The sequence below is a fragment of the Alosa pseudoharengus genome, unplaced genomic scaffold (genome assembly GCF_046254945.1).
Source record: "Alosa pseudoharengus isolate Yale_2024_CS ecotype anadromous, Long Island Sound unplaced genomic scaffold, YU_APseudo_1.1 YU_APseudo_1.1_scf_12, whole genome shotgun sequence".
Classification (NCBI taxonomy): Eukaryota; Metazoa; Chordata; class Actinopteri; order Clupeiformes; family Clupeidae; genus Alosa; species Alosa pseudoharengus.
Genome location: NW_027468587.1, coordinates 15,550,154 through 15,576,008, shown reverse-complemented (window position 1 = coordinate 15,576,008; position 25,855 = coordinate 15,550,154). Strand labels below are relative to the sequence as shown.

Genomic DNA, 25,855 nt, shown 5'->3' with positions numbered 1-25,855 from the left:
CACTGGTCACCACCATGGGTCAAGGTCATTCTTCATGTGGAGATGGTGGGGTCTTCCCGGATGAAAGGTACAATTATCTAGGAACAGATTTAGGAATGCTATAAAGAATGCACCCTGCTTCACTATATCATAAAGCGAGTCAACTAGACCTTTGCCTACGTTAATTTCTCAGAATGGACACTAGAGTGCGCGGTATTGCTGGTATTGAAATCTCAACACTTGGTGTGATGCATACGCCGATAAACTGTTTCGAAGCTGTTGTAGGCACGTTGAACATCTGAGAGCTCTTGAATACGTTATGCCAAGACTCTTGGTAGTTTGTTAAAAGGACTACGTCCGTGGCTCTAGACTCGTAACTTTCTAAAATGTTCCAAGTAGCCTAATTTCTGTCATCCACAATCAAGGCACATCCCGTGTAATGAACTTCATTGCTATATTTTGTAACATGAGTCTGGAGATCTATCTGGTGCGTTATGTCATCGTCAACATCATTAAATCTAAGTCTATGAAAAAAATCGACTCTCATTTTTACTAAGAATAGAGCTTTATACGCGTCTGACAGGTCAATGGTGAGCAACGATAAAATGCCATGCAATGCAACACATCAGTGTTTTATTATCAAGCTGCTCCATGTCCCCTCCCCTTTTGAACGAGACAACAACATACACCTTAATAGGGGAGCGTCACAGACACAGTCACCGACCAATAATTTGCCTGTCTGAGCACAAACCTAGGGGATGAGCGCTTGTCGGGACCCAATCAGCGTTTTTGCATCGTTTGCCGGTGCCGGGGACTGGTCGCTAGAAGTAGCTGCAGCGTATCAGCATCCCTAAGCGAATCCGAAGTTAGTGGAACCTGCGGGGTAAAGGCGAGCGAGGTGAGACCGAGGATTTTTTTGCGGCCTAAACGATGTGAATTAACACTTTCTCAAATCATGTTGCAGTCCTTTGTTACGTTCCTGTAGCATCCACAGATAAAAGTGCATGCAGGCGTAGGGCGACTCTTATGAATGGAGATAAGCTAAATGGTGCACGGTCGGACAATTCTTTACTTACGCTCAGCAAATTGCTCGTGTGTACCGTTAAGAATCCCGTTAAAAGTGTTAGAATTTTACAGGTGCTTGTATAGTTTTTATTGTTGTATTTTGTATTTCATGAGATTACGCGAACAATCTTGTAAGATACTATATTTATTTGCATATGTTTATTGCCGTCCGGTTTATTGTTTCATCTTGGGTCTCTTGGGGTTCACCCAGAACGGTTGAAAAAAGCGACCTGCGTCTTCCTGGCTGCGCAAGTACTGTACCTATCGATATTGTGGAATATATGCAAATTGAAAACAAATGGTCATGTTGTGATGTTTTATGTTTAACTATGCGGATATTGGGCTTTTATTTTTTTCGGGTCGAGTCACGGCTCGTGATTGACAGTGAGACGCTTGAAGTGCTGTGTCGTACAATAAAAAGAATCATGTAATGCATCAGCCATTTACGTAAGTGAAGACGTGTTCACCCTCAACTTCGTCCATGCAAATGGCTACCCTGGATTTGGACGCCTATCAGCTGTGACGAGGTTGTATGATCAGAAGAACCTAGCTGGTATAGACAACTTTTCAGGGAGCAAATGTGTTTTTGAGAGTCCGGCATTATCTAGATTTATATCTTAACATCGTGATCGTTAGTTTTGGGTGACTGAATTTGAGGTGTTGATTAGCAACCTATACTCACACAAGTATCGATACGTCCATGTGAATACTATAGCTATAGACCTAGGCTACTGTAGGCTATCATGTACAGTAGGCTATAGTAACCTACAAGCGCTAAGCTACTGTACACTTTAACTTGCATTTTTATTGTCTTGCACATTTACGTTTTTAAATTTTATTTTGGGAGTCCAAGTGTTCTAATCATGCTCAGAAGGAATTGGCTGGTTGCGTTTACCTGTTTTTACAAGAGTGGCAAAGCACCCTTTTAAAAGCTGATGTGAGTAACCCTGTAGAGATGCGATAGTATTCTGCTGCGGCATTAGCGTCCTGCTACAGTTTCACCCGTGAGATCACTGAATGGCTTCCTTCATCAGGTAATCTATTCTTTATCACACCTAAACTACATCAGATTGCTGTGCTTCTCTTCAGTCTGAGCTGGGATACATGCACTTAAGATGTGTTTGAACAGTCTAAAATGTTCTGTGAGAAGGAGATGAAGTTAATTTTTATTGTGGGTAGTAAATGTGCAGTTAATAAGGTGCTTGTAAATGATAAGAGGAGTTCATTGATACCGAGAAAACATCTAATATGAGGGGATCATTCATCAGGGTGTAGGCTATGTATTTTTTTTTTTTTTGGTCCATTTTTTTTTGGTATTAATGGAAGGCTGGGAACAGTGAGGCTGTGGAACTCTACCAGCTCAATTCACAGTTTCTCCTCCTGTTCGAGGTAAAATAAAAGAATCACAACTCTGGAATAGCTGGTCCACAGTTCCAGACAGACTGTGGTGAAGAGTGTCGCCAACAGCAGGGAGGATCGAACTAAAGATGGGTTTGCATTTTTTCCAAACGAAAAGTGCAGGCTACGCTAGTGTGTGTGTGTGTTGTGTGTGTGGGAGGAAGAGAGAGTGAGGGAGAGGGGAGCAAAGAAGGAGTATGTGTTGTCACTTGGGCAGTGTAAACAAAGTGCCAAAGCCAAGTTCTTATTTCTGTGGTTATGATGACTGTCTCTTTTCCATTGTATAGTCTCGGAGCTTTGGTTGTGATGGTCCTTGTGATAATGATGCTATGCCACAGCCTTCCATTTAGATTCTTCAGAAAAGGCTCTAATAGTTGTAAAAAAATACATAGATTTGTGTTCTCTCATGGTTAAGATGTGACTGACTCTGTTGTGTCTAAACACAGCTGTTCCCAGAGATGGACTTTTAGGTTTTACTCTAAAAATCACCTGGTTATTGGTAGAACATGCAGTGTTTGATGAGAAATATAGATCAACAATTCTCCCACAGAGAGGTCTCATGGTTGTAGCTGTTTGGTGTAGGCCTAGTCTTTCTACTGATATGTCAAATGAAATGATCAAATGCTACCGTTATGTGAACAGGTTGTGAACCCACTAGTCTTGCTAGACTGTATTGTCATGACTATGATGATTAAATCCGTTTCTAGGATATAGTGAATTGGCCTCCTCCACAGGTTGCGCGGTCTGATAATCAAGATCCCTTTGAATTCCACTCGTGCCTTGGTTTGTATGTGACTCCTCAGAGGTCACAGAGTCAGTCTAAGGTTAGGTATAGGAATTGTGAAATTTTATGTGGAATTCTCAGAGGGTGTATGGGAATTGCTCAGTTCCAGACATACTCTCTGGGTTCTGTGATGACTGTTGAGTTTAATTATGTTTATGCGCCATTGTGTGTCTGTGTGTGCATGTGTGTGTCATTGGAGGTTAGGTGGGCGCTTCCTTTTTTTCTGTCAGTAAGACTGATGATTTGTTCCTCCTAAATTTCCTAAGCGTGGCTCGTCAGAGCAGCCATGATGCTCTTCAGTGAGAGGCAGTTTGGCATGTTGAAAGCACTCTGCACGAAATGCGATTTTTAAAACACCCACAGGATGTTGGATCTGTTTGGACAGCGTATGCATTATTCATCTCTCTCTCTCTTTCTCTCAACCCCCCCCCCCCCCGCCCCCTCTCTCTGTGAACAACTTCATTTAGCCCACCTCCATTTTAGGTTAACTTCAGTGCCGATGCCATGTTCTGATTTATTGTGTGTGTGTGTGTGTGTGTGTGTGTGTGTGTGTGTGTGTGTGTATCCCCACCCCTCCCCCCACCCCCCAAGGACCAACATAAGAGAGTCCCTACATAAGAGCCCCCCACACACACACACACACACGTACACACTGATGTCTTGACCACTAACGGCTACATATTAAGAGATAATTCCATACCCTGAGGTTACAAACTGGATCTAACTGGATCGCGCATTTTGACTGCGCTTGGCACCCTGGGTAAAGAGAAAAGAAAGAGTCGCGACTCTGCAGTTCTTAAAGGAACAGGAGCGTAACTCTGTGGTGACATCAGGTCTGTTGTCCCACTTTGACTCCATGCCTCGCTCTCTCTCTCTCTCTCTCCCTCTCCCTCTCCCTTTCTCCATTTCCTGGGTGCTTTGGATCCTTAGCCATATGCATTGTGGGGATTCTGATAATTGCTCAAATTTGAGACACATAGTCACAGCTGCTGAAGCATGAAACGTGTTCACCGAAATAACTTACAGTAGATCATATGACACCCACTCCCCCCCACCCCACCCCCCCGTTTCCTAGTAGTCTTAATCCCACTGTACCTCCTGTCTCTGACCAAAGCCGGTTTTCTAATGAAAAACATGAGGTAGATTTGAGAGGTAAATGAAAAGCTTTCGCATGTTGATGGTTGGAAAGTTGCTTTTGGCTGAAGTAAGGACAGTTTTTGTTGTAGGATTTGTTTGCTTTGTTTTCTACTAAATTTGCATGTTAGGCTATACATTTTTGTCCAAGCAATGAAATTAGTTTTAACCACAAACCGAACGATACAGGTTTGGCCCCATTCATTAGTGTGATTCACATCAACAGCAGGCATAATATGGCCAATGCCTGTGACGTTTGCAACATCTGTGATGTTGGGTCTTTTGTTTTGTTCAGTGTCCATTGATGGCTTAATATTTATTTCATAGTTCAACTTGACCTCTGCTGCAGTCCATCCTCCACACTTTTCAAGGAAAACCTTCCGATCCCTAACCTTCACCGACAACCCCCCCCACCCCCCCCAACCCCACACCACCACCACCAAAGGCAACAGCAGAAATTAAATTGATTAGTTGTACAGTCTAAAAATAGATGAACCTGTTTCCATGGCAACCAGGGGGTATGAGTTGTTGCTTTGTTTTTAATGAAGACCTGGGCTTTAAGTGCCGTAGCAGAGACCGAGTATGGCGAAGATAAGAGCGAGGGGGAGAAGGAAACTGAGAACTGAGAGCTTGCTTGCAGTGGACTGAAGCGTTGTGCACAGACTACAACCAGACCGGTTGGCTTTTTGGGATTGTTATCGCTAGCATTGCGGGCCGAACGTGATTTGTTCAGTGGCTTGAAATGATTCTTATGTGGGCTACAAATTTCGACAAACACCAGTTTCACCACCACTGACTGATTTTTGTTCGCTCCCATCTCGGCAATGGCTGTGTGATGGCTTCTGAATCTGGCTGTTGGTCATATCCATCTGCCCCTTCTCCTCAGCACTCCTAGAAGCCCCTCGGCAGTGCCAAGAACTTTTCCGACGCAAATTAACAGCACTGTTCATTCTTCAAAAAGCGTTTTTTGAAAGGCTGCTTGTGCCAGTGTGTGTGGGCTGCAAGTGATTAAGTGCCATCAGTCGAAAAACTCTGGCCCCCCTCACAGGATCTCCGAACTGCGTAGCTTGTTACTTGGTAACAGACTTTTCTCCCATCTGAATATTGATATCTGCTCCGAGTCGGGGAGAGAACGAGAGAGAAAGAGGTAGAGAGAAAAGATGCATCATCGCTGCCTTTTTACTCTTGTTAGTGTCTAGTGGATAGGTCTACTCTGAAGGTCACCAGCCTCCCTTTTGTTCCCGAGATGCACCCACTAACACGGTGTTTAACCATCATTTTAACCAATAGAAAAGAAAATGACCAGCCTAGAACATGTGTTTTTGCAGGTGATGAGTCACATCCCATTGACCATTATATCTGCTTCTTAAACACCATACTACTGCATGGTTATGGATGTATAGCCTGTGTGAGATTTCATCATCCCTTTAAATAGTTAAATAGGTGTTAAGGTGAGATGACTGTTCTTGTCATCTTTCCTCTGTTGCCTCTTTAGATTTCTGTTCTGTTATGACTAAGTCAACACCCTGGTGTTAAATACAGTTTTCCTCGCATAATACCCATGATCCTCTGAGCCTAAATAGTGTTTTTTTCAATAGGGCTTTGTCTCTGGGCTGTTTGATTTCGAAGTCTGTGGGGGGTTTCCATCCTGACCACAGGCGTCGAGGTTAGAGTGGTGATTGCGTTTCGATAGGATTGTGGTCTGTGATCAATACCAAGCAGGGCTGGATCTCGCAGGTCTGGCCCTAATTGTCACGGCGATGAGGATTGCTCTCCGATGACATCACAGGGGCCTATAGAGTGTCTTTGTTTAGCTTGTTTAGATACTTCGAAGTAGCGATCGATCATATACGCTGCGATGTTGCTCGTTGACAAGCAGGATGCGCCTTCAGGACTTGGTCGTCTCGCATTGACGTGGCGTGTGTAATGCGTTTGGCACTGAGGAACTTATCTGCAGATGGAGGCCAGATTGGGACTTCATGATGGCTTCCAGAGTCCGGACTGCCAAACATGTTTTTGGCGGCTGCCATTTTGGATCATCCATACCTTCTACAGCTGGTCCAGCACCAGTTGGGCCTTGTGTGTGGCATTTTATTCTTTTTTTCCATAGTTTTTTTTTTTTTTATTGGAAATACATTTTTTTGTCTAGAGTGGTTTAATCGTTCATTTCTTGCAGAACCAGTACTGTGAAGGAGTCAAATTATTTCAGTATAAGGTTTTTGCATACATTTTGTTTTTCCAAAGATATTGTTCCGTAGGTTCCATTCCTTATTTAGTGGATATGAAATGCTAATCCTATGTGTACGTCTCTCGTGTGGGATCATGGTGTGTGTGTGTGTGTGTGTGTGTGTGTGTTTGTGTGTGTGTGCGTGCATGCGTGCGTGCGCACGCCTGTGTGCGCTTTTGTGTGTGTGTGGAGGCCTGTTTTCTGTGTCGTCTGTTACATAATTGTTTAACAGTGAGGAACACTGTGGATCTGCCCTGTGCCTGTGCCCTGGCCTCTGAGACCCTGCTCACAGGCTAAGAATGCACCGCAAGCCCTCTGCTCATCTCCTCTCTCACAGCCGCACCCCCCAGAGTTGTGGAGAGAGTGCTGGGAATGGCAGAGCCATAGGCTCCACTCCCCAAAGGGAGCTCTGTTTGAAAACGGGTTTTTATTGATTTTGCTAACCTTTGTTAGCAAGTCACCTATACTTTGAAGAGAATGTTCCATGTTGGTTATTCTTAAGATTCTCCTCTTGAGTTGTCTACCTTAACTCACCTTTGTGGTTGGACCTCATCAAGGTAAAGCTCAGCCTGGTCAGACTACAGTACATGTATGTAGTTGGTGTGCATTAGTAATTTAGGGGCTAATGCACACCAGCCTTTAGAGGGTCTCCGCTTTCATCCATTCTGAGATAGAATTCAACCCATGCTCATTGTGCTTTTGCTAATGCTCTAGTACTGCTGGAAAACTGATCACAGACTTGGCCTTCAGAGCAGTAAGGCTTGTGAAAAGCATTTCTTGTGTTGGCATCTGCCAAAGGGAGTATTTTAAATATAAAATATTTCTTAACTAACTCTCTCGGCCCTTCACTAGCTTTCTCTGGACCCACTGAGCTTTATCGTTCTTTGGCTAAAATCTTATCAAGGTAGGGAAACTGGTCACCCCAGGCCACTTAATGTCTGCAGTTCCATTACTGACCTCCATGTAGTTGAAGCAGCAGAAATTGTAGTGAAGTTGTCAGCAGTAAATGAAGACACTTCATATGCTGTCTCTGTGCCTTGCAGGGCTTTGCTATCCCCAACCTAACTTTGTCACTTGGAAGAGTTAACCTTTCCAAATAACTTGCACATTGTCCCTCTTGCCATTGTGAGGTTTCAATGGATTGTTCCGCTAACAATAACGCTTTGTGTGGAGTTTTGGTGAACTTTGACCCTCAGGACCAGCCAGCCAGTGAATCTATACTTCGCTTGTGGCAAAAGCATTTGTTCTGGTCCACTGCACAGTAGAAAATATTAAGGCCGTATGAGGGCATTGTTGGATTATCACACAACTATAGACCAACTCTCACGACCATGTGTCTACATTTACTTCTAGGATCCAGCACCCCACCCCTCCCCCCCACCAACAGACTACGCAAATCAGTGGCAATGTCTACTTCAGCCAAAATAAAAGCAGGCAAATGTTTCATGATGGAACGGATAAACACTGCGTTAGGACATTAAAAGCCGGATTTTTCAGCTGTATTAGGGAACTGGCACGTAGGATGCAAATGAGATGTATTTTATGATTCCCTTTGAAGTAAACCTATTGTCTGTGACGCCAGCCACAACTTTCTGGAACATCGTCGTCCTTGTTTAGATGGTTTCATCACAGCCTTCACATGTGTACTTCATTATCCGAACAGGGGACATATAAGATCAGTGTCAGGTTGTTGACCTGTTTGGAAACATGACTGACCTGTGGTGCCTGGAGGGCTGGTTGTGATGGCGTCCACGCAACTGACTGACATTGTACCAGGGGTGGGGGATGGGCACCACCAGGCAGGCATGGTGGTGGAGCTCTCCCTTTTTATTTCTTGCTGTATGTACAGACAAGCGTTTGATTGACACCCAGATGCTGCGTGCGGCTTCGTAAAGAACCGTCTGGGTTGGGTGGGGGGAGGGGCGGCGCAGAAGTTGTCATTGTAGACGACAGGGACCACAGCAGGGGATGTCCTGTCTCTGTCTCCATCTTTTTTGCCATCTCCTCTGTCCCTCGATCCCTCTCTTTTCTTGTTCTTGTCCACGGTTTCTCTCATTTGATCCATATTGCTGTATTGATGGCTCTCTCTCTCTCTCTCTCTCTCTTTCCTTCTCTCCCTCTCTTTCTCCCCATTCTTCTACTTCTGTCTTGTCTTTCACTTTTATTCACTCTTCCTCTGTCTTTTCTTTCGTCGTTTTCTCCTCTTTTTCTATCACTTTTCTCTCACACAGACATTCCGTTTCTCTCCCGACACAGTCCTCTCTGTGATTCCTGCTTCGGCCACAGTCGCTGGGTGTTATTTTTTGGTCCGTCTTTGTGTTGTTTTAGGGGCTGGGTGTGCCCATGGGGAGCGGGACCTGAGGATATGTTTATATGGCTCTTTGTTGGCATCACACACAACTGTACAGGAGTGGGGGAAGGGGCAAGGAGGGAGGAAGTCAAACAAAAGACCCTTATACTGGCGTGGTGTGTTAAGTCTGTGTGCGGGTTTGTGTGTGTGCCAGCGTGTTTGTGTGTGTGTGTGTGTGAGCCTATGTGTGCGTGTGTGTGTGTGCGCGTGCGTGTGTGTGTGTGTGTGTGTGTTTGGCACTCGCACTGAGACGTTTCTCTTTTTCTCCCTCCTTCTGTTGACGGAGGCAAGCTGTTTTGCATTGTAGCTCAGCATCCCAGTATTCACACTTGTTTCCACTTCCACTGACTGTGTGCTGGTATGACCATTATTTATTTCTTTTCTATAATCCCAGGTACGTCACATGTAAGCGTACACACACACACACACACACAGACACACACGCACACACACACAGTCATATTCTGGATCCCCTACAGCCCTTTGCTTGTTTATTTGTGAGTGTGTATTTTTGTTTGGTTGTGTATTCAGCTGTGAGACGATTGACTGAGCAAGTGAGTGAACGAGCGGTCTGTCAAAGCGCTGGTGTGTGTGCATGCGTCCGTCCGTCTGGCTGTGCCGTGCCGTGCGTTGCGTCCGCGCACTTCCCGCTGACGGCCGCTGCTCCTGCCGCCGCTGCGGTGCCTCTCCATCTTAGCGCCTCGTCTCCTCCTCCTGTGGTGCCGGAGATGCCTGGAGGCGTCGGACGCTTGTGTGGGCTGGCAGCATGCCCGGAGCTGTGTGTGTGTGTGTGTGTGTGTGTGTGTGTGTGTGTGTGTGTGTGTGTGTGTGTGTGTGTGTGTGTGTGTGTGTGTGTGTGTGTGTGTGTGTGTGTGTGTGTGTGTGTGTGTGTGTGTGTGTGTGTGTGCGCATGCGTGTGACAGTTTTTTGGAGAGACGGAGGGAGCGGTGGAGGGGGGGGTGAGGGGAGGGGGAGGGAGGGGGTGTGGTCAGTGGTAGAGGGGTCTGGTGCTCGGAGCATATGTGGGGAACAGTCATTGTATTATGTAAGGGTGAACGTGGAACTGGGCAGGGAACTAAGAGGATGAGGTGTGTGTGTGTGTGTGTGTGTGTGTTGAGGGCATTGGAAGAGGAGAGACGAGGGCACACACACTTGCTCGCATCAAAGGGCTGTTCTCATTGGCCTGCCTTTTGTAGGCGGGGGTGGGAAGAGGTGGTGTGTGTCTGTGTGTGTGTGTGTGGGGGGGGGGTCATGCTTGGGTTGGCTCCTGCTCACCTTTTTCTCTCTGTCATTATGCTCCCTCTTACTCTCTCCATTTTTTTTATCTCCCTCTTTTCTTTTCTCCGTTTTCTCTGCCCATCATTTCCAGGTGGGTGGTTTTTCACGGTAAAGTTGCCGGGCGGTGCAGAACCGTGGGTGTTGTTTTTTTCTTGCTCTTTTGGGGCGACTTGTTTTGAAAAAAGGAAATGGCAGCCTCTGTGAGTCACAATCTGTTGCACTTAAGCATTGACATATTAAGAAGGCTAACAAGAGCAACCAAAACTTAAGGTGTGTGTGTGTGTGTGTGCGCATAACATTTCTATATGTGTGTGTTTGTGTGTGCGCACATGCATGTTTCAGAGAAAGATGTTTGGAGTGAGAGAGCCATTAAAGCAGGGAAGAGAAAGGGAAAAAAATAAGTATATGTCTGTGTTTGTGTGTGTGTGTGGGTCTGTTTGTGCATGGAGGTTTCGCCCAATGAGGCATTTTGCTCTAATTATAACCATCCCACCATCCCTGCACCCCTCCCCCACTGCTTTCTCTCTTCTTTTCTCTCTATCTCTCACACACTCTCTCTCTCTCTCTCTCTCTCTCTCTCTCTCTCTCTCTCTCTCTCTCTCTCTCTCTCTCTCTCTCTCTCTCTCTCTCTCTCTCTCTCTCTCTCTCTCTCTCTCTCTCTCTCTCTCTCTCTCTCTCTCTCTCTCTCTCTCTCTCTCTCTCTCTCCCCCTCGGCCCAGCCTGGGCTCCTGCTCCTGAGTCGCTGTGGGCTCTGTGGAAGCACTAATCCCAGACCTGCTCACACTGCCCTACACACACACACACACACACACAGTGCCCCCCTCGCGTGCTCGTTCCAACTCCCCCCCCCCCCCCCCAAATAAAAACCTGTTACAATAGCCTCAGCAGTCCACCCCCTCCCAGATCCCCACCTTCCTCTTCGACTTGATAGAGCGAGTATCACTCCACTGCATTCGCCGTGTCTGTGGTTGCCAGTGTCTGCTAAAGAGCTGTAATGTTGGGAAATGTCGGCCATGCCGGCTCTGCCTCCTCTGACGGAGCCTCCCACTGTTTGTGTAGGATGTGTGCCGATGGAGTGGCACAGTGGAGCACGGCTTAATCCTTTATTTTGTGTCAGGAGCTGAAGTGGTGGTGGTTCAGTTCCCCACTGATAACTCTGTCACATTCCTGCCTTTACACTAATTGTCAGTTCATCGTTTTGTTTTTCCCCAGTTTTAGCTGTAATGTGAAAAAAGCATTTTGTTTTTGTCTTTGTCTGGGCTCTCCCTGGGGTGGGAAGTCTCATGTTTGCACATAAATACACAAACATGGATAGATATGTGTAAAAACAATCATTATGTATCTGTCTAATGCTCACGGATACCAAACTGTGAACACACACACACACACACACATACACACACACACAGACACACACATTCCTGTGACATATCTGATTCACCCAGTTGCCCCGTGTGCAAGCTTGTTTTAATGGCTGGGTTTTGCGTTCACATGTAGCACGCTGCAGCACTCACACACATCTAAACAGCGTCATCGGTATTGATGGAGCCCCAAGGCTGTGTGTTCTCTCCCAAGATCAGCTCATGCTGGTCTGTCAGATCGCATACCGTAAGGGAAGCCAGGGCCATTGTCCCAGGAGTGGCCATTTTGAAAAGGAAGACTGGCATGTACTGTGACATTCTGGTAATTGAAAAGGAAGTGGCAGTACGGTGGATTGTCAGTAGCCATACTCTATTTATCAAATGGTGTCAATTACAGTAGCCAAGGTTAGATCTGCTGCTTACCACTATCTGAATGGAAATTACACACACTCAGGGTGAAATCAGCCTGTGTAAACTTCGGTGTTTATCCAGTCAAAAATCTGACATTGACGTGCAGGGAGGGCATAACAAAACACACACACACACATTCTCTCTCTCACACACACACACACACACACACACATTCTCTCTCACACATACACAGACACACACACATACACATGAACGAGCACAAAGCGTAAGCCCCAGGTGGTGATGGTGGTGTGAGATAACGCTTCAGCATGTCGCTGCCTAGCGTGGAGAGGTGATGGCAGTTGGTTTAGGAACAATTTGAGGTGCAAACGTTCACAGTGTGGTCAAAGCTGCAGGCTTTGTTGTGACACCAGAGATCTAAAGGACCCTTCGTCAGCTGAGTTCATATGTTTGCTACTTCATGTAGTGGTTGGATAAGTGAATCCAATGCCTCAAAATGCCAGAGAAAGAATTCAGTTCAGTGAGATCTAAAACGTGCTGCTGAAGTGTTTTCTTTGGATTACGCACTTGTCTAAGTCATCTTCATACAGAATCTGACCAATTGGACGAAGTTATTTTGTTTTGTGGGGTGTTAAAAACATGATTGTTTTTTTTTTAAACATGAATACACTTGATTTGTGTGTTCTAAATCATTCATATAGATGAATGCTGTGTACAGTAGCTGAATGCCATGACGACAAGCCTCTAACATGCTCGTCCCCTTTACAGGTCTTTACTTTCACACATACCCTGCACTGCTTTCTCTGTGACTAACTCACGCCATTATAAACACAGAGACATAAAGACATGCACACACACACAATCAGTATACATATACACACATCAGTATAGAAACATTCCGAATCTTCCTCCCAAACAAGACAGACCGTTTTTAGACCTATCCCAGTCTCTCTCATGCACATACGTACACACACACACACACACACACACACACACGCATGTGATGTCTCACTCATCCCTCTGTGCTGTGTGTTGTGTCGTCCTGCAGGATGGACCGGATGAGTGAGGAGGCGCTGCGGCTCAATCTGCTGAAGCGCGGACTGGACGCCGCCGCTGCCGCCGCCGCTGGCCACGAGCGTGCCCAGGACGAGCTGCTGGCCAAGCGGCTGAAGGTCGAAGGTCACGAGGCCATGGAGCGCCTCAAGATGCTGGCCTTGCTCAAGCGCAAGGACCTGGGCGGCCTAGAGGGGGTCGGCGGCGGGGCCTCCGGGGGTCTCCTGGACCTGAAGGGGCCCTCGGCCAGCGCCCACGGAGCCATGTCCTACGCCACCTACGAGGAGAAGATGAACGGAAGCCTGCGTGGGGCCGTCATGCCCCACGGCCTCATGGGAAAGCCTGGCAAGGAGAACATGGGCGACGAACCTGTGGATATGAGTGCAAAGAGAAGGTGAGTGATGCAAGGGTGATGTAGACATGTCACCTATATGTTTAGTGTTTAGTCTCTCTTTCTCTCTCTCTCTCTTTCTCTCTCTCTCTCTTTCTCTCTTTCTCTCTTTCTTGGCCCAGCCTGGGCTCCTGCTCCCACAGTGTGAGCTTACAGACCCCTAAACTTTAGGGTATATTGTCTGTGTCTGTAAGCTCACACTGTGCAATATACTGTTTATTGAAGCATTTGATGAATCCAAATGTAATATAAACACTCAATCGATAGCTTTTTTTTTCCATATAAAGATGCTCTGTATCCATTTCACTATGGGTCACAGAATCAATAGTGAGCGAATAAAGATTCACTGACCGCACCACCTTACCACCCCCTCAGTGACCTAGATCGAGAGCGGGAACGGGAGCGAGACCGAGACCGCGAGCGAGAGAGAGAGCGGGAGCGAGACCGAGAGAGGGAGCGCGATCGGCACACCCCCTCCCCAGATGTGATCGTTCTGTCGGACAACGAGGCCTCCAGCCCCAAGGCCACCTCTCGCGGGGAGGACCGGCTGAAAAGCGCAAACCTGGACATGTTCAAGGTAGACTGAGAGAGAGAGAGACAGAGACAGAGACAGAGACAGAGACAGAGAGACACAGAGAAAGAGAAACATATACACATACACACAGGAACAGATGACAAAGTTGCATAATATGAGCAAATTGAATAGTTAAAGCTAGTGATGCTGCCAGGTTTTGATCTTTAAAGGCCTGCCCCTGAACACACTAACTAGATGCTCTTGGCAGAATGAGATGCCAGTTGTGGATGTCAGTGGAGCCAAGATCAGCAGGCCTTTCAAACAAATTACCACTTGTGAAGGCATTGTGTCATATAGTCCACATCAGTTACATTTATTAAAAAGTCAAACGGCCAAAAAGCGTTTTGGAGGCCAGGAAGAGTTTGATTTTCTGCTCCTGCAATTGTAGAGAAGTTGTAGTGCTGCATGTTTGATGGAATCTGTGATGACATACCTTGTAGCATTTAACCAAGTTATAGAGGAGCGGTTTTGTGTGTGTGTGTGTGCGTGCGCTCACTAGCGTGTGTGTGTGTGTGTGTGTGCGTGTGCGCGTGTGTGTGTGCGTGCGTCCGCTCACTAACGTGTGTGTGTGTGTGTGTGTGTTGCGGTGTGCAGGGTAAGAGCTTGGGGGAGCGTCAGAAGGTGATCAAGGCCCTGCGTGTGTGTGTGTGTGTGCGTGCGCGCTCACTAACGTGTGTGTGTGTTGCGGTGTGCAGGGTAAGAGCTTGGAGGAGTGTCAGAAGGTGATCAAGGCCCTGCGTGTGTGTGTGTGTGTGTGTGTGTGTGTGTGTGTGTGTGTGTGTGTGTGTGTGTGTGTGTGTGTGTGTGTGTGTGTGTGTGTGTGTGTGTGTGTGTGTGTGTGTGTGTGTGTGTGTGTGTGTGTGTGTGTGTGTGCGCGCTCACTAACGCGTATGTGTGTGTTGCAGTGTGCAGGGTAAGAGCTTGGAGGAGCATCAGAAGGTGATCAAGGGTGTGTGTGTGTGTGTGTGTGTTGCGGTGTGCAGGGTAAGAGCTTGGAGGAGCGTCAGAAGGTGATCAAGGCCCTGCGAGAGGAGCTGCGTCTGGAGGAGGCCCGTCTGGTGCTGCTCAAGAAGCTCCGCCAGAGCCAGCTGCAGAAGGAAAACCTCGTGCAGAAGGTCAGTCCGTCGGCCAGGGCGGTCAGACTGCATCAGGAGGCCTCTACACGGACGGTGGGGTTTTGTGTGGCTGTACACACTGTGTGTGTAGTGTGTGTGTGTTTATTTACGTATCGGAACTCCCCCTATTACCGTCGGTCTCGTATTTCCGCCGTCTTGCGTGTATGTGTCACTTAATATCCATTTCTATACAAACCAAGATGGCAGATTCCTAAAGAAACGCAAGCACCCACACCATACAGTAGGTGTATCTCGACTCGAAGAGTTGTAAACAGTGTTGCAAGGCTGCGTGTACACATCCGCTTGGAGCTCCAGTGGAATTTTAATTTCATGACGAGAATTCTTGGTCTAACCGTTCATGTGCCGTTGAAACGCCATAAATAGGCGACCCATCAGGCCAGCACTTTAACTCCGAGCGTGGTAAACAAAAACGGATATTTCAGGCAGTAAATGCTCCCGTTAAGAACCAAACCAGATTTTGTTCAAATCTACACACCTATGGCTACTGAAAAATGTAAGGTTCATTTAGCAAATGTTATTTTGAAGTGGTAAAAAACATCGTTGTTTTAGAATTTCCGAACAAAAGTGGTAATAATTGGGGGTGTTACGATAGCTGATGCTTGTACCCCAAAGTGACCTAGAGAGACCAATTGCAGGGCCCATCATTCTGGAGCAGCTAATGGTCGAGTGTTATGCTTAGGGGCACAATGGTCAAATCCACGACTTTCTGTCCACTGCATGCCAGCCTAGTTCCTTAGAAACTACACCACTATTGCCCCAGGTGTTCTAATTCCTGTGCTTGTTCCCATTTGTTGGTCCATTCGTCTGTTTTTAGGTATGAAGGTTAGATACATTTGTACATTAGATCCATTTAGCATGCAGATCCATTGCTGTGCTTGTGTATATGTTCCCATGCTGTTGGTCCATTCCTCTGTCATTATGTGGTTCCCCATGTTTCTGCTGATAGTTCCGTCTTCCTTCATGTCGTGCTTCTGTCTCCGTCTCCCTCAGGTGCCCGTGGTGCAGAACAGCTCCTCCATGGCACAGGGCTCGTCGGCGCACAGCGCTCAGGGCGGGATGGCCAAGCTGCCCGTCAGGCCGGGCCTGCACAGCCAGGAGCCACAGAACCTGCGTTCCGTGCAGGTCAGCGCATCAGACACACACACTTACACACACACACACACACTTACACACACACACACACACACACACCGGGGGGTTATGGATGGGTTGTTCATCTCCTACAGTGAAAAATGTGAACAAGAGTCTTCTGTCCCGGTTGTAGGGTTTGTCACTCGTGGGTGCAGAGCTATGCAGTTATGGGTCTGTCTCGCGGCCCCTAAAACGCCACTCTTGTTGACGGTACACGGAGTTGACAGTAGACTGATCCCCAGGAATGATGTTGGGGGTGGGGTATTGGGTGGTGGTGCTTCAATTTGGGCTTTTAATCCTGGGGTCAACGGGGGGTTGGGGCTTTACAGTTTACAGTCTGTGGGATTTAAGTCACGTCTCTGGCTGGGAGGCACATTAGTGGAAGCCCTTACAAATGGACTGTTTCTTTCACCCAGTTTGCTGAAAACCGCGTTGGGCAGCTGTCGAGTGGAGATCTGTCCTTAGTCTTTAGATAGACATGTTTTTGTATAGACATGGTAGCCTGGCTGCTTCCATGGGTAGTTTATGGTGTTGGAGGGGTTTGAGTCGAGATGGTGGACAAAGGAATTCTGTGGCTGATGTATTGTGCAACCAACAGATCTTGGCTGAATGTCCTCAAAGGGAAATGGTTTTAGGCCATCAGTTCCATCGTTCTTTTACGTTTGACTACCACCTAGTGGCAGTGTAGTGTAAAGACAGTGTAATAAAAAAGACAATAGTCTCCAAGGGATACTTATGTGCACAATGCTTTTCATTTGTCAAAATGGTCATTAATCAGATATTCTGTATCAGTGCTTGCCATTCATAGACAGAGGAAAGGATAAATGTATGTATATGGATCATTAGAAATTTGATTCGTTGTGACTAATTGCTTTAAAAAAATCCCATCAAGGTTATACTACCACGATATGTCTTAAACCGGCCCATCCAACCACCTTCTCTCTCTGCTGTCCTGTGTAGGGTCATTCTGTGATCCGGTCAGCAGCCAACGCTTCCATGCCCCAGATGATGATGTCCCAGCGGGTGATCGCGCCCAACCCGGCCCAGCTGCAGGGCCAGAGGATCCCGCAGAAGCAGGGGGTGATGCGCTCCACCCAGGGCACCATCAACAACACTGTGAGCTACCAGCAGGTCAGTCCCGGTCAGCCCAGCATACATCAGCCAGCTTGGGCTGCTCATCAGGGTTCTCTTTGGTCTTGGGGGGGACTGAGGAACCGGACTCTCCATATGTGTAAATGTGTCCGTTAATTTGTGAAGGTGTTACTTGTGACATTCATGTGAGTGTGTGTGTGTGTGTGTGTTCAACAAGCACCTGAAGATGAGTGCTTTAGTTGTACCAAAGCGTAAGAAATACAATGTACGTAAGTCTGAATGTCCGTGGGCGGATCTAAGGAGCACTGCTGTGTGCCGCTTTGCTTGGCTTCAAGTCGTTAGCGATTTTAGCTTCCACCTTTTCCCTTAAAAACGTCAGCCTACGTGCAGCAGCTGCACAAAATAAGGAGGGAAGGATTTTCGGTGAGCACATGTTTTGGTACAACTGAAGCACTCCTATTCAGATGCAGGAAACTGGTTTGCCGATTTCAAGTAAGCTAGTGCATAGAGCCCATCATGGCTGTTATCGTGTCTGAGTGCTAGTGGCATTATTTTCTCTGCTGGCTCGGTGTGTTTCTGTATCTCTATCTAATGTCCTGTGCTGTGTGTGTGTGTGTGTGTGTGTGTGTTTGTGTGTGTGTGTGTGTGTGTGTGTGTTTGTGTGTGTGTGTGTGTGTGTGTGTGCAGGCCACCACTCAGCAGGTGTCTGCGTCCCAGCGTTCTGGCTCCTCGGCTCTCTACATGAACCTGGCCCACATGCAGGCGGCCGCCGCGGCTGCAGCAGCGGGGGCCGGCGGAGTGTCGGGCGTCTCGGGGGTGGGCGCCGCGGTCAGCCCCTCTCCGCTGCCCAGCCCTGGCGGAGGCGGAGGCCCCCAGTCCCTGCAGGACCAGGCCAGCAGCCAGGCGGCCGCCAAGCTGGCGCTGCGCAAGCAGCTGGAGAAGACCCTGCTGGAGATCCCGCCGCCCAAGCCGCCCGCTCCGCTCCTCCACTTCCTGCCCTCGGCCGCCAACAGCGAGTTCATCTACATGGTGGGCCTGGAGGAGGTCGTCCAGAGTGTCCTCGACAGCCAGGGTGAGTGACCCGTGCGATAGGGATGGGTACCCTTTGCATTTGAATCAACAGCGGTACGGGCACCGGCACTGGCACTTTTTCTCCAAGACTTTACTCTGTCGGAATCTGTAACAGTAACGGGCGGCTGGTGACCAGGGGGAGCCGTGGCCCACTGGTTAGCACTCTGGATTTGTAACCGGAGGGTTGCCGGTTTGAGCCCCGACCAGTGGGCCGCGGCTGAAGTGCCCTTGAGCAAGGCACCTAACCCCTCACTGCTCCCCGAGCGCCGCTGTTGATGCAGGCAGCTCACTGCGCCGGGATTAGTGTGTGCTTCACCTCACTGTGTGTTCACTGTGTGCTGTGTGTGTTTCACTAATTCACAGATTGGGATAAATGCAGAGACCAAATTTCCCTCACGGGATCAAAAAAGTATATATACTTATACTGATACCAGAGAAGTTGGTGGGGCTAGACGGGCGCAGGGGAGAGGCGGGAGCAGCAGGAGGGGAGCGCAGTGACCACTGGGGTGTGGGGATGGGGCGTGCTGTTTACCAACAGTGTGGGGCTGTGGGAGGTGTGCAGGAAGTGTGTGTGTGTGTGTGTGTGTGTGTCATGAGGCTGAGCAGATGGAGAGAGGGGATAGTGTTGAGAGGCGCTGGAGGTGTAATTACTGTAGCGCTGGTAGCCACCACATCACCCTCTGACGTGAATACTGCACAAGAAGTGTTTGTTAAATAGTGAGTTGTTATAGACAGGCCAGAAATCATGTTGATGTTCAATATCATTTTATTTTATTTCTAAAAGAGTTTCAATGATGGTGCAATGCAAGGGTTGGAGGAGAAGATTGAGAGACCAGCATTTTAGGAAAGGAAGGAAATATGTAAGGGATAATGTATAGAACGCCGGTCATTGTCGGGAGATAGGTCCCGACAGGGCGAACCGGACCCCGACGCGGAGGGGTCTTGTTCTGCCCTGAAGGGACCGATCTCCCGACAATGACCGGCGTTCTATACATTATCCCGCTTATTACACGGCTACTTACCAAAACGACACAATAAACTCCCCACGATATGACCCTTTACTAGCCTACATAGCCTAGGCTATAGCCTATTTGTTACCGTTTCATCATGGCTTTTGCTGAGAAACAAATAGTTCGCAACAACACACGCTGAACTTGAATCTAACATTCTTTAGAACACAGCTGATCAACCGTCTGCTTTCACTTTTGAATGAAGTTCCAATCCTTGCGTAGTGATATGAAAGAATTGACTTAGAAGCACAAAGCCCATTTTCCTTGACAGCGGTCTGTTATACTTAGCAACGGTCTGTTATTCAGAATTAGCAGACCGCCGAACGTTGGGAAGGCCTATTCAAGTGAATGGAGCATTCTGCAGCACTATGAAGAGCCGTGTAATAATACTGTTGAACTGGTCTAATAACTACTATTTCAACCCTACCAGTTCTAGGACATTACAGAAACCCCGTATCACTGAAATTAAAGAGTGTGACATAATGAGTTTGAAATCAGTGTCAGCCACTAGACAGTGTGGTTTTATCTCCTTGTCATGTAAACGGTCTACTTCTCCTTCTCTTGTGTTGTGTCTACTGTACGTGTTAGACAGGTAAACAGTCTAGCTGTCCATGTCTCATGTTATGTGTTTGTGGCGGTGTGTTGGACAGGTAAATTTGGGCCTCGAGCTCCCACAGATCCGTTTGTGTGCGCCCAGTGCAAGACGGACTTCACCCCGCATTGGAAGCAGGAGAAGAGCGGCCGTATCCTCTGTGAGCTGTGCATGACGTCCAACCAGAAGAAGGCCCTGAAGGCCGAGCACACCAACAGGCTAAAGAACGCCTTTGTCAAGGCCCTACAGCAGGAGCAGGTCAGACACCCAATTCTGAATTGGTGGAGCGCTGAATAAATAGTTTGTTTATATTTATTGCATGTAGTTCGAAGAACATTGTGCCAACTGTTGTTGACTGTTGTATTGCCTTTATATGCATATAGTGAATGTCTTCTATTTGAACCACTTTGGTTTGAAATGTGCTATAAAAAGAAAATGTAATACTTGCATATTAACAAAGCAAAGGCTCAATAGTTAGTCACATATCTTCCCGGCCAGACTTAAGATTACTTTGCAAAGGACAGCTCCACATCTAAAATGCTGAGATGTTGCATTGATGTGGATGTCTGTCATGACTCAGTGGAAGTAGCATTGTGAAAGTGAGGCGGGGGGGTCAAGAGCTCTTCATAGTAGAGAGTACCAATGCACAAACCAATGTGGTTTATTATCAGTCAACATTGAAAGGAAAGGAAAATTACAGCAGACTTCAGTTGAATTCATAAGTAATGCACCTGCCAGGTGTTAATTGGTTTTGATTGTGCGTGTTCCTGTGATCTTTTTTTGTGTGTGTTTGTGTGCGTGTGTGTGCTTGCGTGTGCCTGTGTGTGTGCCTGTGCTTGCGTGTGCCTGTGTGTGTGTGTGTGCATGTGTGTTACAGGAGATTGAGCAGAGGCTGCAGCAGCAACAGCAACAGCAGCAGCAGCAGCAGCAACAGCAGGCCGCGCTCTCGGCCGCCAGCTCTGCCGTGACCGTCCCCAGCGTGAGCAAGGCCGAGTCCATGATCCGACACCATGCCCTCCGACAGGTAGGTCTCCACACCTCGTTTAACCCACAGGCAGGGTCTAAGCCACAGTGCAGCCGCACGGGACCGCTCGGGCAGGTGGGGACAGAGGTGACCCGGGCCGCCCCACAGTAGACTTACATCACGTGAATCTATAACTTACCCCTTTCTCATTACTTCAAAGTGGGAAGACTCGTGTTTTTGGACTACATCGCGAGCTGCTAGTAACCTAAAGGTAACATGTCTTCAACGAGCTAAACATTTTAAATTTTGAATGGTTGAATAGCTTAAATGTCAGCGGAACAACAATGCATGTTGTTTGCAATTATTTTGTTGGTAAGGCATATGCGTTCGTGTTGCGCATGTCTACATCTTCACAACACAACACATCAAAAATCCGTGTGGTGACATCTGGCTCAACATTTTGTGTGAGGGACTGTTGTGGTTGGTGAAATATCTCGGGGAACTATATGAAAAATTGCAGTGGTTGGTTAAAATTTCAAGGTCTCCCAGAATTTGCAAGGATTTGTTGAATTTGCGTTGCGTTAAACAGTTAAATTTGCATTGTGTACCCATCTGCACCGTACAAGACCTGTACCGAACCGTTTCGGTACGAATACTTAACGTTACGTTAACACCCCTAGTTAACACCATATGCGTATCAATGTTGATATAGTTACAGTACATATTCATTCATTTGAAGATGAATTGGTCATTTTGAAAACCTGTCTGTCTCTCTCTCTGTCTGTCTGTCTGTCTGCCCTCCCTGCCCCAGGCCCACCAGTCTCAGAGTAGCCAGTCTGCGGCCTCTCTGCAGCGGGGCCTGTCCAGCTCGGCGCGGGGCGTGCTCTCCAACTTCGCCCAGGCCCAGGCCTCCCAGCTGTCTGTGGCCAGCGGCCTGCTGGGCATGACGGGCAAACACGGGGGCAGCTCCAGCAGCCGGGCACAGCACGACAGCCGCCGCCAGCTGTACAACATCCCTGGTGAGTTTAGGAGGTGGAGGGCGAATGGAAATATAACTAATATAACACTCATGGCTGGTTTTGTTGGATGTTTATATGTTTAATTCACTGTGGCTTTGGGGTCTTGTGGCTGATCTCAAAAAAGGCAACAAAGGTTACTTGACTGTCTAAACATTCTGTGGATTCTCATAAATGATGTACCACAGGCTGGGTGTAATGTTAACTTCAGTTGAAATGAAAACCCTCAGGCAGAATGGACTAGTTTTATTAACTTCACTATATTAACTGCTTTGTAGAGAAAGTTCCCAAGCAGAACATAAAAATCACTGACTTGTTGATGAGTAGAGAGAGTAGCATAGCATATCCCTAATGACTGTCTCTCCACTTTATTTTACTACTTGCCTTACTGCTGTTGTTTTTCTCTCCAGGTGTGAACATTGCCTACCTAAACCCGGCCAACGTGGGCGGGCAGAAAGGCTCCAGCCTGGCCGACCGGCAGAGGGAGTATCTACTGGACATGATCCCTCCGCGCTCCATATCTCAGTCCATCACCGGCCAGAAATGACCCCCCCCCCCCCCCTCACTTACCCATCATGCACCTGACCTATGGCAATGACACACCGATTCCTCTCCTGCCCCCACTTCTCCTTCTCCCCCACCGTGAGCCCACTCCGACAGTGCCCGTCGCATGCAGTGCCTGTTAGTCTGCCTACCAACCAAACTGTAAGAGTGACACAATCAAAAATGCTTAGTTAAAAAAGTATATATATATATATATATATATATATATATATATATATATATATATAAAAACCAGATAACCTGAAGTCACTTTTGACGGAGGGAGGAAACGATGCAAAGCTTTTTTTTTCTTCTCCAGTATTGCCACCATAATGTCCAGCTCGCCCATTACCTGCTACCCGACAGAGAATTCTGTCTTTCACCATATCAGAACTTTATGGTTGTGTGTGTGTCTGTGTGTGTGTTTGTGTGAGTGTGTGTAAGTGCGCACACGTATGTTTGGGAGGCCATGTACTCTATTTCTTGCGATATTTTATGTCAAGTGTTACTGTCTTAAGTTGTGTTGTGGAAGTCAGAGGCCCGTATCAGGAAGGCAAACCCTTTCGTGGACGGACCTTTTTGATATCTGTGTCAAGCATGCATTTCTCTGTGAATGCGTGCAGCACTGAGTGACTCTTACTAGGCCTGCAGCGGGACACACAGACCAGTCACCACCAATGGTGTTTTTTTGAACGGCAATCTCTCTCTCTCTCTCTCTCTTTCTCTTTAGGAAAAAAGCAAAGAAACAACAAACATCTTCATGACAAAGCCTTATCCACACAGCTGGAAAAGACTAGAGTGATCTTTTTAAAATAATGACAGATTGCGTTTTTGGAAAAAAAAAAAATTGCAACTTACTTGGCAATACTTAATTAAGTTGTCTGAAAACTTGGGCTAATATTTTGGTACCCCCCCCCCCCCTCCTCCCCTCGTATTGTCTATTTCTTTCATCCTTGATGTTATTTTTGTTTCCTACGGCTGTCTCGTGGAGACCAGCTGGTATAGACTCAGACCCCAGAACTATCTTGAGGCTGAACTTTTAAAGATGAACGAACCCTGGAATATGTCGGAACGCAGCACTCAACACTAAAAGCCTGCAACAGTGTTTTTACAACGAAGGAGAAAGCCGCGATCTTTGCTCCTCACTCAGTCTCCATGTCTTTGTGTGGTCAGACATTTCAATCAGAATGACAAGTCACCCTGTTCTGCCCAGGCAAGGACACCGCTGTTCTTCAGTGGCCAGATGGACGGATGGAGAGGATGGACACATGTCTGAGGTTGTCAGTCTCTGGGAGAACCCTTGTATATAATGTACCTATTTATGGATTTAAAAATATGCGAGTACGGGTGCCTTTTCCCTGGTCTCTCTGCTAGCCTTTAGCTTTTTTGTTTGTCTGTTTCTTTTTGTCTTCTAATCGCTCAATGTTAATTGTCCCAGTTTGACCCATTTATTTGTCGTCTTCTATTATTATTTTGGGGGGAGGGGTGGAGATGAGAGGGGGTGGGACAGCTTTCAAAGTTTATTTTCTTACTAGTGGTAAGATTATGTTTGGCTTAAGCCTGCAGATGTGCAGCGTCTTCTTTAGATTGTGTTCTGGTACCTGAAAGGTATCTTTCTGGAAGACGATAATCAGCTCATTATGAGAATAAAAAAGGCACCTATAGGGATAATCTATAGCTTGTAAGTCTCAACAAAGCAAATCCAAGGGCAGCAATTTATGGGTATGACAAAGTTACAATGTTACACATTAATGCTTGTGATGAGTGTTTTTTTCCCCCCAGTGTTTTTTTTTGGGGGGTTTATAGGACAAAAGGTATTTATTGAGAGTACCTTTGAGATTCTGGGCCTATGCTGCAATGTTTTGATAAGAAACTGAGTTATGCACACCGTATGTGTAATGGTGTATCTCTCACCCCAGGTTACATTCTCTGAACTCTTAAATGGTCATGATGTTTTTTTTAAGACACCTGGTAAAGATTGTACAATAGCATATGTGTCTCTTGTGACCCCGAGAGATGACTAGTGATTCTTGTTTATGATAGAAATTCAGATGGCTCCGCATGCTTGATTTAATTTTTCTTTCTTCAAATTTTGAACCTTACATACCTCTGTGCATCATTATTCGTTGTGAGTTCAACTGGATTTGGAGGCAATTGTCTGGACATTGCGCGCAGAACATGATTATGGACGTGCCCTTATTGGTACACTTAAGCAGCAGGTGCAATATTTGGAGAAACAGGGAGGATGCTAATCACAAGAGAGAGTCCATTTATATTTATTTTTAGCAAGACCTAATGCTCCTTAAGCCCACAGATATGACTTTTTAATGTTCATTTATCTGTCACACTATTGTAGTGTATATTCTTGTATGTGCATCTGTGTTTGTGAAAGGAAAAAAAAATACCCCAATATTCATTTCAGCTTTTTATACTGTTTTTAGTCCATTTGATTTCCTTGATTTTTTTTTTCTTTTTTTTTCTTTCAAATATCCAATTTAATCTCAGCATTGGTAAACCTGTTTACAGTATGGCATAAAAAGACAACAATTGCTTAAAAAAGTTATAAAGATGTATTGTAAATAAGCCTTTTCTCCTTTGTAGATTGAAATCAAAACAGTTGTATATTGTGTAGAAATGCAAATCAAAAGCCATGGATATTGTGAAACTTGTCGTTTGGCTGTGATCACTGTGTATTGTGCAACAAGTGTTCAAACAAATGAGTTTTTAAAAACATTTTCTTTCTTTCACTGTAATGATCCGACTTCATTTACATCACTAGTGTATTTTTTTGTACTCTGTAGTGGCAGTATAATTGATTTGTTTGATCTATTCAAAAAAATGTTTGTCTGAACTAGTAATAGGTAAACTAATCTATTCCATCTGCTTTATTTATGTCAATAGAATTGAATGCTGTTTTTGATTTATGAATGATTTGAAAACACCCAGTTACACACCTAGTCAGGTCTCAGTCAGATGGGAGGGTGTAAGGAGTTTGAGCCAGCAGTGGGGTGGGGTGGGTGCATGGCCCAGTCACCGAGAGAAAGTCCCAGTGTCTGATGGTCTTTCTTTCCAGTGCTCATTCGATTTGCGATCAGCTGTGTGGTGGTTTCTGTATCTCTCCTGAACCTTTGGCACTCTTGCAGGAACATTCAAATTGAATGTAGACACTGATGGATGGAGACAGGAGTTAATAAGACTCTCTTTCTTTCTTTCTTTTTTGGCAAATATTGGCCTGTCTGTTTTCAAAGTTAAAATGATATGACAGAATTCTACAAAATAAATGAAAAGCATAAAGAATCTCACAGTGACTGTTCTATTCATAGACACCTAGGGT

The 25,855-nt window shown here is 46.5% G+C and overlaps 1 protein-coding gene across 3 annotated transcripts; it reads left to right on the top strand.

The window, feature by feature from the left end:
- Positions 1–739: 739 nt before the first annotated feature.
- On the top strand, positions 740–25,820 carry LOC143119022 (transcriptional repressor p66-beta-like). 3 transcript variants are annotated; one of them, XM_076280229.1, is made up of 13 exons: positions 740–877; positions 12,997–13,395; positions 13,768–13,969; positions 14,950–15,135; positions 16,093–16,224; positions 17,194–17,364; positions 18,013–18,397; positions 20,057–20,256; positions 20,876–21,022; positions 21,183–21,233; positions 21,774–21,981; positions 22,389–22,683; positions 23,252–25,820. In XM_076280229.1, exons 2-12 carry the CDS (start codon positions 12,998–13,000, stop codon positions 22,523–22,525), a joined length of 2,217 nt encoding a protein of 738 aa, XP_076136344.1. In that variant the 5' UTR covers positions 740–877; position 12,997; the 3' UTR covers positions 22,526–22,683; positions 23,252–25,820. The 3 variants fall into 3 exon arrangements, with proteins under 3 accessions (XP_076136344.1, XP_076136345.1, XP_076136343.1); XM_076280230.1 differs by lacking the exon at positions 740–877 and adding an exon at positions 884–2,078 and having other exon boundaries at positions 14,950–15,081; XM_076280228.1 differs by lacking the exon at positions 740–877 and adding an exon at positions 884–2,078.
- Positions 25,821–25,855: the final 35 nt, after the last annotated feature.

Coding starts and splice junctions, on each gene's coding strand:
- LOC143119022 (XM_076280228.1), top strand. Junction 18,398..20,056: donor GAGTGTCCTCGACAGCCAGG/GTGAGTGACCCG, acceptor TGTGTTGGACAG/GTAAATTTGGGCCTCGAGCT. Junction 20,257..20,875: donor AGGCCCTACAGCAGGAGCAG/GTCAGACACCCA, acceptor TGTGTGTTACAG/GAGATTGAGCAGAGGCTGCA.